This window comes from Gracilinanus agilis, chromosome 2 (genome assembly GCF_016433145.1).
Source record: "Gracilinanus agilis isolate LMUSP501 chromosome 2, AgileGrace, whole genome shotgun sequence".
NCBI lineage: Eukaryota > Metazoa > Chordata > Mammalia > Didelphimorphia > Didelphidae > Gracilinanus > Gracilinanus agilis.
In genome coordinates this window covers 169,438,186-169,450,621 of record NC_058131.1, presented here as the reverse complement: position 1 = coordinate 169,450,621, position 12,436 = coordinate 169,438,186, and the positions used below count along the sequence as shown (strand labels likewise).

General features: G+C 36.8%; 1 protein-coding gene across 1 annotated transcript in view; it reads left to right on the top strand.

Annotated features, from left to right (window-relative positions):
* Positions 1–12,436, top strand: part of LOC123233424 (disintegrin and metalloproteinase domain-containing protein 18-like) — a 160,329-nt gene that overhangs the window by 92,535 nt on the left and 55,358 nt on the right. The window contains exons 15-16 of the mRNA XM_044659537.1: positions 2,353–2,458; positions 3,387–3,576. Coding sequence (XP_044515472.1) covers positions 2,353–2,458; positions 3,387–3,576 — 296 coding nt within the window. The remainder of the gene's footprint in view (positions 1–2,352; positions 2,459–3,386; positions 3,577–12,436) is intronic.

Genomic DNA, 12,436 nt, shown 5'->3' with positions numbered 1-12,436 from the left:
GAACTCCATCTTGAAAGAAGAGAAGGATTCTGTGAGGTAGAGTGAGGTGAGACTGCATTTTAGGCATAGGAGATGGGCTTTACAAAGGTATGGAAGTAGAAGATGAATTAGTTGATGTATGGAATAGAGAGAAGACAAGTTTGGTTGGATTATAGAGGGCTGAAATTGATCCTGTAATAGGGAGCTGTTGGAATTTATTGTGTAAATGAGGGACATGGCCAAATGTATGCATAAGGAAAATCACTTTTGGTATCAGATATAGAGTGGATTGGATTGGGGAGAGTCTTGAGGCAAGGAGACCATTTACAAGGCTTATTGCAATAATATAGACAATTGGTGATGAGAGCTGGAACCAAGGTGGTAGCTGTGTAAGTAGAGAGAAAGTATCAGACTAAAGAGACTGGGTAGACAAAAATGGTAAGATTTGACAACTAATTGGATATGTAGGATGAGAAAGAGGAGTTAAGGTCAATGCTAACTAAGGTAATAAATCTGGATCCTGGAAAATAGTAATTCTTCAGCAGAAATAGACAAGTTTGGAAGAGAGATGAATTTTGGTACAGAGAACCTGATGAATTCAATTTTGGATGTATTTCCTTTGAAATGTTTGAGGGGACACTGGTAATAGGGGACTGAAGCTCAGGAGAGAGATTGGGCTTATACACAGCAGTTGACCTGTGAGTTATTGCCATAAACATAATGAGATCATTAAGAGAGAGTGTAGGAGAGAAAAGGGCTCAAGACAGAACCTTGAGAACACCCATAGTTAAAGGATTTGATATGGATGTTGAATCTGGAAACTGAAAAGAGAAAGATCAGCTAAGTAGGAGGAGAATGAGGATAGTAATATCACAAACACCTAGAGAAGAGAGACCACCCAGAAAGAGAGGGCAGTGTCAGATGTCACTCATAGGTCAAGAAGGATGAAAACTGAGAAAAGACTCTTAAATTTAGCAACTAAGAGATTATTGGTAACTTGGGAGAGAACTATTAAGATGAGTGATAAGATTAGAAAATAGATTGTATAAAAATAAGATGCTGTAAGACTCTTCTTGGTAAAAATTTGGCTTTATTGTGACAGAAATCAATGGGTTAGAGGTCTGCAGATTCCCCAGCTAAATCTGTGACCCCAAATTATAAAACACACACATACCTTTACAATTTTGTGTCTCTCCCCAGACCCCCCTGCAAAAGTTCTCCCAGAGATCTTGCAGACCATTTCTAGACCTCCTGGTCCCCGTGACCTTTGGATGACCTTCTAGTCCCTGTCACTTCTTACACAAACCTGTTTGATACAAAGTACAGTATAAAATGGATTCACACACTTAGAATTAACATAATAACTTATGATTCATATGATAAAACACACTTAAAATTATCCTATATTTGAAAGTATAACTCAGGTATTGCCCTGAGACTCTATTCTTAATCTATTCTTTTCTTTTTTTTTTTTTTTTAACCCTTACCTTCCATCTTGGAGTCAATACTGTGTATTGGCTCTAAGGCAGAAGAGTGGTAAGGAGGCAATGGGAGTCAAGTGACTTGCCCAGGGTCACACAGTTGGAAAGTGACTGAGGCCGGATTTGAACCTAGGACCTCCTGTCTCTAGGCCTGGCTCTCAATCCACTGAGCTACCCAGTTGCCCCCTTAATCAATTCTTAATCTGTTATAGACACAGATTCTTGCCTGGGACTGTATTCTTAATCACACAGTCTACCTTTCCACTCTTTATTCATTATATACTCCATATTCCTGGTAGACGAGGCTACTTTTTGGTTCTCTCACAAAGTGCTTCTTCTCCTATACCTTTGCATAATCTATCCTCTAATCCTAGAATGCAAACTTCCTCACCTCTGCCCTTTAAAATCCCTGTCTGTCTTCAAAATTTAGGCATTTCCATATCCTCCTTCCCTGACTACCTATATTATCCTATATATAATTTATATATGTTTTATCTTTGCTTATCTCTGTACATATTGTTTTCCTTCATAGAAGGTAAGTTCTTTGAAGGTAGGTTCTCTTTCCTTTTTATTTTTGAATCCATAGGGGTTAGCATTGTGCCATGTACATAGTAGGTGCTTAATAAATGCGTATTGATTGATTAGCTTTTATATTTGTTTGAACTCTCAAAAAATCATTGGACTAGGAATGGCCTATGTTGTAGTTTTACTTCTGCTACTTTACTAAATGTGTGATTGTGAATAAGTTAATTCATCTCATTAGGCTTCAGTTTCCTCATTTATAAAATTATGTTGGAATTCAACGATCTCTAAAGTCTCTATGGATCTATGATGTCTGTGATTTAATTTGGGTTCAGAATTATAATTTGCCTTAACCTGTTTACGTTTCCAGGTTCCAGAGGTGGTTCTTTTGCATGTTTTGAAGAAATGAATGGCAGAAGTGATAGATTTGGAAACTGTGGTGTTAATAGAGATTCATTTAAAGCCTGTCCATTTGAGTAAGTTTTTAAAAAGGCAATAGGATACAATGAAAAGATGGTGTTAGCAATCTTGGATTCACATCAGGTTCCACTTAATGCTATTGTCTTGGAAATTCTTCTCTGGGTTTTGTTATCCTCATTGATAAATGGCCATGTGAGGTTATAAGAGGAAACAATAATGTTGAGCCAGGGGAAGACTAAGAGGGCCTGAAAGCTGTCTTCAGATATAAAAAGATTGGTCACATGGATGAGGGGTTAGATTTGTTCTATTGGACTTCAGAGGGAAGAAACAGGAACAAGGGCTGGAATACACAAAGAGGCTTATTCAGGTATGATGTTAGGAAAAACTTTATGGAAATTATTCCTGCCCCAAAGTGGAATAGACTTTCTTGAGAAGTGGGGAGTTCCTCTTCCTTGTAGTTCTTCAGCAAGGGCTGATTGACTACTTTATTTGTAGGTTATAGAAGGGATCTTTTTTTGTGTTTCCATTGGCTAAGATGGCTGCTGAAGTTCTTTCCAACTTTCATGGTCTGTGATTCTGTGAAAATGAGGGGGTTGGACTAGATGATCTTTAAAATTCTTCCCATCTTCAGTTTTGTAGTCCTATGAGAAATTCTAATTTTAATTGAATAATGAAGACCTTATTTATTGTCAAAGAATTTTAAACATATAGGCAGGCAAACCTAATGTATTTATATAAGTTGATATGCTATACTTAGCATGATCATATTCTTCATTTCTCTTTTTCTTTGGTATCATGTTTTAAATTGAACAATGTTTTATCAAAAGCATATTTGTTTGGTACTGAATACTGGTCAGTAAATGCTAAATATCATCAGGTCAAGAAGCATTTGTTCAGTATCTACAGTATGCTAGATGTGGTGCTACTAATCTGCTAGTAAAATGATTGAAATGTTTAACTATTTTCTCTGACTTGTATTTTCAGGGATCTCTTGTGTGGAAAATTAGTTTGTACATGGCCAAAGAAATCATTGTTCTTCCAAAGAGATATATCTGTGATTTATGCACGTGTTTATGATGATGTATGTGTATCTATTGCACATACTATTCCAATACGACCAGGACAAAGAGATTTTACATTTGTGAATGACGGTACTCCATGTGGTCCTAACATGGTAACTAAGTAGTCATAAACATTATTATTCAATTTAAAAAATTATCTTATTTGATTAACATTCTTTTTATGCTATGTGTAATTAGGAAATATATTATGTTATGTAGTTGTCTTTTAGATCTCAAGATTTTTCAATGTTTGTGTGCTTCTAGCTGGGTATACCTTTAAGAATCAAATCCTCAGCAACAGATCTCTGAATAAAGCAAAATCTGTCATTACTCAACTCACTGTGCCTGATTCCCATGTTAACTAAGTCTATATGATCCTATTTGTAAATCAATCCCTCTCTGTCTGATCCACTTAATTGGTACCAAAATTTTGACTTGTTATTTTCACGTTATGCTTAACTTTGATCTATACCATCCTTTAACTCTTTCCTTCACATATAAATTCCTCCAGAGCACTTAGAATCCAGATTATCTCCTACTTTTGCTTTGTATTCAAGCCTTCAACCTAATTCTGTCACCCTTCTCCCCTATCCTACCTCTAGTATGGAAAAGGTCTACCTACCTTTAGTTTGCTGTAGGTCCCCTTCAGTTATTGCAGGATCTTAGAATCATAGATGTAAGAGTTAGATTGACATTCAGAAGTCCAGTTCTTTCATTTTAAACTGAGTTCCAGAAAGTGAAATCACTTGCTTAAGGCTACTACTTACTTAGTAGGTAGTAGGCAATAGAGCCAGTGTTAGAAACACCAACCTTCTATTCCAAATTGAGGGTAGCGTCCTCATCACCTAGGCTGTAGAAATGAGATTCTGTTCTACAGATACTACCATAGGGAGGAGAACGTGACTCTGAAAAGTCTCATAGTGATGTTCAAGGAGAAACTCACATACCCTTCTAAAATGTAGAGAATGCCGTGGAACATCATAAAACCTGCTGAGTGTCCTTGCTTATGCCAGGTTGTATCTTGATTTTCATCTTAGAGATTTTCCCCTGGATTGAATGAAGATTAGCCTCCTCTTGTTTTATGTCCTACTGGATCACAATCTCTTTGGCAAAAGATGGCCTATTGGTGGAGATGTTTGAAGAATTCTTCTGTGAGTTGTACAGTTTTGACAAGCTTCTTCAGACCATCACTACCGAATGGCATATGAAGTGGTACTGTCAAGGCAGAGATTCTATAATGGACTATTTCAATGCTTTCTATGGCCTAAACCAGAATATTGATATAATAAGCCATACTTTTGGACCAGTGAACTTAAATTCTTCCTAAATTGGTCTAGCAGGGTGCCACCCTCTTACTTAACCCATGCTACAGGACCTGTTTTGGTACTGTGACCAGCCTAGCTAGTTCTTGGTGATCTACCCTACCAAGAAGGTCAAAGGTTAAGAAGAAGAAAATAATATCCCATAGTAATGGGACCTCTGGCAGAATGACCTCTCTTGTAATTCTCACTTCTTGCAGCTTGTTAGAACCTGTTTCTAGCAACTGACCTTAAACTTCCTTAGCAGCTAAGTATTCCAAGTGCAAGATCTTTGTATATTCAGAGGATTCTCGAAATAATGGATCTTCCCTTGTACAAGCAAGAATAAATATTAGTAAATTTAGATGACAAAATTCATCTGGAAGAACAAAAGATCAAGAATATCAAGGAAATTAATGGAAAAAAAGTGAAGGATGGTGGCCTAGCAGTATCAGATCTTAAACTGTAATGCTCAGTACATCTTAAAAACAATCTGGCTAAGAGATAGAAGGGTGGATCAATGGAATAGATTAGGGGTAAATGATCTCAGCAGTCTAGTGTTTGATAAACCCAAAGATCCAAGATTTTGGGATAAGAACTCACTATTTGACAGAGATTGTTGGGAAAATTGGAAAAATGTATGGCAAATGGGGCAGCTGGGTAGCTCAATGAATTGAGAGTCAGACCTAGAGATGGGAGGTCCTAGGTTCAAATCCAGCCTCAGACACTTCCCAGCTGTGTGACCTTGGGCAAGTCACTTGACCCCTATTGCCTACCCTTACCACTCTTCCACCAAGGAGCCAATACACAGAAGTTAAGGGTTTAAAAATGTATGGAAAAAATTAGGTTTAGATCAATATCTTACACCCTATATCAAGATAAGGTCAAAATGGGTATATGATTTGAATGCAAAGAATGATATTATAAGTAAATTAGGGGTATCAAAGAAGAAAAGGGAGACCTCACCTCTAATAAAGAGGAAATCAAGGCAATCATTAAAAACTATTTTGCCCAATTACATGGCAATAAATATAGCAATCTAGGTGAGATGGATGAATATTTGCAAAAATATAAATTGCCTAGATTGACAGTAGAAGAAATAGAATACTTAAATAATCCCATATCAGAAAAAAATTGAACAAGCCATCAAAGAACTCCCTAAGAAAAAATCCCCAGGACCAGATGGATTCACAAGTGAATTCTATCAAACCTTCAGAGCACAACTAATTCCAATACTATACAAACTATTTGACATAATAAGCAAAGAAGGAGTTCTACCAAACTCCTTTTATGATACAAATATGGTACTGATCCCAAAGCCAGGTAGATCAAAAACAGAGAAAGAAAACTACAGACCAATCTCCTTAATGAACATAGATGCAAAAATCTTAAACAGAATACTAGCAAAAAGACTCCAGCAAGTGATCACGAGGGTTTATTCATTATGATCAGGTGGGATTTATACCAGGAATGCAAGGATGGTTCAACATAAGGAAACTATTCACATAATTGACTGTATCAACAAGCAAACCAACAAAAACCACAATTATCTCAATAGATGCTGAAAAAGCCTTTGACAAAATACAACATCTATTCCTATTGAAAACACTAGAAAGTATAGGAATAGAAGGTTCTTTCCTAAAAATAATAAACAGTATATATCTTAAACCATCAACAAGCATCATATGCAATGGGGATAAATTAGAAACCCTCCTAATAAGATCAGGCGTGAAACAAGGATGCCCACTATCACCTCTATTATTTAACATTGTACTAGAAACTACACTAGCAGTAGCAATTAGAGAAGAAAAAGAAATGGAAGGTATTAGAATAGGCAATAAGGAGGCTAAGCTATCACTCTTTCCAGATGATATGATGGTCTACTTAAAAAATCTACTAAAAAGCTAATAGAAATAATCAACAACTTTAGCAAAGTTGCAGGATACAAAATAAATGCACATAAATCATCAGCATTTCTATATATTTCCAACACATCACAGCAGCAAGAGGTAGAAAGAGAAACACCATTTAAAATCACCCTAGACAATATAACATACTGAGGAATCTATCTACCAAAACATACACAGGAATTATACAAACACAACTACAAAACACTTTCCAAACAATTAAAACTAGATCTAAACAATTGGAAAAATATTTATTGCTCATGGGTAGGGTGAGCTAACATAATAAAAATGACCATTCTACCCAAATTAATTTACCTATTTAGTGCCATACCTATCAAACTACCAAAAAACTTTTTAACTGAATTAGAAAAAACTATAACAAAGTTCATTTGGAAGAACAAAAGATCAAGAATATCAAGGGAAATAATAAAAAAAAAACGTGAAGGAAGGTGGCCTAGCAGTACCAGATATTAAACTATACTATAAAGCGCAGTGGTCATCAAAACAATATGGTACTGACTAAGAGACAGAAGGGAGGATCAGTGGAATAGACTTGGGGTAAGTGACATCAGCAAGACAGTGTTTGATAAACCCAAAGAGCCCAAGTTTTGGGACAAAAATCCACTATTTGACAAAAATTGCTGGGAAAATTGGAAAACAATATGGGAGAGATTAGGTTTAGATCAACATCTCATACCCTACACCAAGATAAATTCAGAATGGGTGAATGACTTGAATATAAAGAAAGAAACTATAAGTAAATTAAGTGAACACAGAATAGTATACCTGTCAGAGCTATGGGAAAGGGAAAATTTTAAAACCAAGTAAGAGTTAGAAAAAATTACAAAATGTAAAATTAATAATTTTGATTATATTTAAAAGGTTTTGTACAAACAAAACCAATACAACCAAAATCAGAAGGGAAACAACAAACTGGGAAAAATCTTCATAACAAAAAACTCTGACAGAGGGCTAATTACTCAAATATGCAAGGAGCTAAATCAGTTGTATAAAAAAATCAAGCCATTCCCCTATCAATAAATGAGCAAGGGACATGAATAGGTAATTTTCCAATAAAGAAATAAAAACTATCAATAAGCACATGAGAAAGTGTTCTAAATCTCTAATAATTAGAGAAATGGAAATCAAAACAACTCTGAGGTACCACCTCACACCTAGCAGATTGGCTTAAATGATAGAAGGGGAGATAATCAATGTTGGAGGGGATGTGGCAAAATTGGGGCATTAATGCATTGCTAGTGGAGTTGTGAACTGATCCAACCATTCTGTTGTGAGGAAGATGATTTAGTATTAGTTACATATAGTTTGTATGGACCTAGCAGGAAGGGCTGGAGGATTCCAAGATGGAATGAAGGAGCAGGAAGTAGGGCTTGTGCTCTGAGAGAGACTCCATTAGTGGTTGGCACAAACTGTTGCTAGCCCTGGGAGATCTCGGAGTTAAGGACACCCTGCATCCTGATTCCCTGGGATCCTGAGTGGTGGTGGCTTTCAGCAAATGGACACGACTTACAGAGCTGTACCAAATGGAGAAGAGGTTTGGGATCTGGTGGACAACATCTCAAGCACACACTCTCTACTTGGGTACCTTGGACCACCTTGGCTTTTGGCATCCTGTGATCATCTTTGAATTACCCTGAGAACCCTCAAAGCCACCCTCAGGCCCTTTAGCTGTGCTGGTCAAACCTGGATGTAACCAGGTTTGAAGCAGCCTTCCCAGTGACTCTAGAACTGCTCCTTTGATCCCTGCCTGGCCTAGGTCAATTAGAATTAGAGTAGACAAGTCCTCCCCTTCCCCCTGTGATTTGCCCTTTAGGGTTTTACGTGTAGAATCCCTTATCCCACCTTTATAAGTTAATCATAATTAAACTGTTAAAAACCTTTACCTTGCCTGCTGGTTCCATAGACTCTGGCCTATTGGTGAGCTGGGTGACAGTTGGCCAACTGCCATTCTTGATCCTTGGTCTCCCTATCCCTGTTGGTCCTGTCTCTACTTCAACCCAATGTCTGTACCCACAACCATTTAGGTTATATTTTAACATCCCTGGTGCCCCCATCTTTTTACAGTTTGTCACTTCCAGATGGGTGGGTAACAGAGAGATAGACAGGAAGTGTATTCTTGGGCTACTAGAATCACACAGGACGTTAGAGGGGTTTGGACATTCTATGAGGGAGCTCAGCCATTGGGTGTGAGCTGGAAATTCTCAACCAGTGGTGAGCTGCTCAGAGCTGTTCAGCCCCCACCCCAGGTCATTCATAAAATCTCTGTGGGTAGGCAAAATACTATTTAGACCTGGAGTAGCCCCAGAAAAAGGGATTTGAACCATTTTTTGTGTGTGTTTTGTTCTCTGTTGTTTGTACTTGAGTGTAATTGTACTTGTGATTGTTTTATTAGTTGTTATTAGTCAGGAATAGTGGCTAATAATAACACTGGTTTTGTGTATGGCTGGTCAGTTTGGGCAATGATGGGAACAATGTTATTTGAAGATTGGATTATGTCCTTTTGACACTGGAAAGGAGTTTTGGCTCTCCCTTACCTGTGGTTCAAAATCATACCCAGGTATTTTAGGGGGATGATGGATGTTGAAATAGCACAACCTATTTTAACCATTAATATCCTGGATTTGTTATCACATATGCCAATTTTGATCCTTACTGGTTATTTTGTATATAAGTTAAGGTGAATGTTCTTCCATATTATGTATTGTTTTAAGATCATAGTGACCTAGTATTTTAGGGATTCTGAAACTAAGCAGATGTTAAGATTATTGCAGATAAAAGTAAATAATTTGGAATTATACATACAGAATGGTAGTGTTTCTGGTCAACCTCTTGGTCCTCCTAATACTGGCAATATGGCTGAATTTTTCAAACAGGTATTCTGGCAAAAGTGTTACATCTAAGGCTGAGTTGGAACAGCAGGCACAAAGCAAGGGGGAAAAACCTATTAATCTTTTTCCCCTTCGTGATCTTCTGATCGTACGTGACGATGGCATTTTCCATGTGAAGCAACATACGAGGTTTAGATCTGAAGATGTGGAAAATTTAAAGAAAAAGATCCCAAATTTCCACGATGATTCTGGGAAATTTGTTAAGACTTTAAAAGTATTTATAAAAGCCCATGACCCAGACTTTGAAGATTGCTGTTATGTGTTGGGGGAGATCTTGTCACACCATGTTAGGGCTAAGTTTGTTGAAGAGACCAGGCACACAGAAGGGATGACACCATGGCCAGTAGCCTGGGAGGAACTGGACCTCAATTCAGTTCTAATATACCGAATGTTAAAACAGGCAAGAAAGTCAATTATAAAAATCATGGAGAAAAATTCACAGTGTACACACTCATGGTCTAGATTTGAGAAAATCGGGCAGACAGCACAAGAGACCCCAGCAACATTTCTGGATAGGATAATTGAGGCAGCTGAGATGTATTTAAATATGAACATATTAGAAGATACCACCATGGACCATGTAAAAAAATTTTTGTTAGGAATTCTGTTCCCCAGGTAAAGAAGTTCTTTACAGATAATTACCCTGATTGGGAACTTTTGAGCCTGGATGAATTAAAACAAAAAGCCACATATGTGTTTGCCCAGGAGAAAGAAAGGGGTAGTGATGAAAAGGATACCATAATTGAAAGCCTTAGGAAGCAGTTAAGGGAGGCAAATTCTAGAGCCAATGAGAAGGAGATAAATGAAATTAAGGCAGTGGCAGCATTAAGGACAGCAGAGAGGAAGAATAATAACAATAATTATAAGACCAGTGGCAATGCAAACACGAGGAATCAGAGGCAGCAGTCTTGCTATGTTTGTGGCTATATTGGACATTTTGCAAGGGAGTGTAGATATAAAAGGAGATCATATGGGCAGAGATACAATAATAATAACAATGGATTTAATCGGTTTAATAATTATAGATACAGGGGAAATAACTGGAATAATGGTTTTAATCATGGAAATGGCCAGCAAGATGTGTTCCAATGCCAGAATGCATGCTGTCAAGGTGCTCAAGCTCCTAATTTGGCAACGATGCAGGATTATATCTGAACAGGAGAAAGGCCAAAGTTGGCAATTTGGAACTATGCCCAAAGAGCTCTAAAAGACTGCCTGCCCTTTGATCCAGCCATAGCATTGCTGGTTTGTACCCCAAAGAGATCATAGATGAAAAGACTTGTACAAAAATATTTATAGCCATGCTTTTTGTAGTGGCAAAAAACTGGAAAATGAGGGTATGTCCTTCAGTTGGGGAATGGCTGAACAAATTGTGGTATATGCTGGTGATAGAATGCTACTGTGCTCAAAGGAATAAAAAAACTTGAGGAATTCCATGTGAACTGGAAAGACCTCCAGGAATTGATGCAGTGAAAGGAGCAGAACCAGAAGAACATTGTACACAGAGACTGATACACTGTGGTAAAATTGAATGTAATGGACTTAGGTACTAGGAGCAATGCAATGACCCAGGACAATTCTGAGGGATTTATGGAAAAGAACACTACCCACATTCAGAGGAAGAACTGCAGGAGTGGAAACAAACAAACAAAAAAAAAACAACCACTTGAACACATGGGTTGATGAGGACATGATTAGGGATATAGACTTGAAATGACTAAACCAATGCAACTATCAATAATATGTAAATAAGTCTTGATTGAGTTAAAACCAGTGGAAATGTACGTTGGGTATGGGGGGAAGTGTTCGAGGGGGGTTGAAGGGGAAAGTAAAAACATGAATCATGTAACCATGGAAATTTTTTAAATAAAATATTTAAATCTTAAAAAAATAAAAACAAACAAATAAATGAATGAAAAAAAAAACAAATTGTAAACAAAAAAATAAGTAAATTAGGGGAAATAGAATAGTTTACCTGTCAGATCTGTAGAGAAGGGAAGAATTTATGAGTAAACAAGAGATAGAGAATATTGCAAGATTTGAAATGATTAATTTTGATTTTATTAAATTTAAAAGGTTTTATACAAATAAAACCATTGCAACCAAGATTTGAAGGGAAATATCAAACTGGGAAAAAATTTTATGACAAATTTCTCTGAGAAAGTTCTCATTTCTCAAATAAATAAACACTAAGTCAAATATATAAGAATCCAAGTCTTACTCCTCTACTAGCACCAATGCAGTGATCCAGAACTATTTTGAGGGACTTATGAGAAAGAATGCTATCTATGTCAAGCACTGTGGGAGAAGAATCACAGAAGAAAACATTTGCTTGATCACATGGTTCAATGGGGATATGATTGATGATGTAGACTCTAAATGATCACTCTATTACAAATATTAATAATATGGAAATAGGTTTTGATCAGTGATACATGTAAAACCCAATAGAATTGCTCATTGGGAATGGGAGGGAGGAGGGAAGAAGAGGAGGAAAAAACATGAGTCATGTAACCATGGAAAAATATTAAATTAATCAAATTAATTAATTTTAAAAAAGAATCCAAGTCTTACCCCAGTTGGTAAATGATCAAAAGGTACGACTAGATGGTTTTCAGATGAAGACATCAATGCTAACACTAATCATATAAAAATGTTCTAAATTGCTCTTGATTATAGAAACACAAATTAAAACAACTCTGAGATGCCAATGGTGTCACAACTATCAGATTAACCAATATAACAGTAAAGGAAAATGATAGATGTTGGAGGGGATGTGGCAAAATTAGGACACTAATGCATTACTAATGGACTTGTGAACTGATCCAACCTATTCTGGAGAATCATTTGGAATTATGC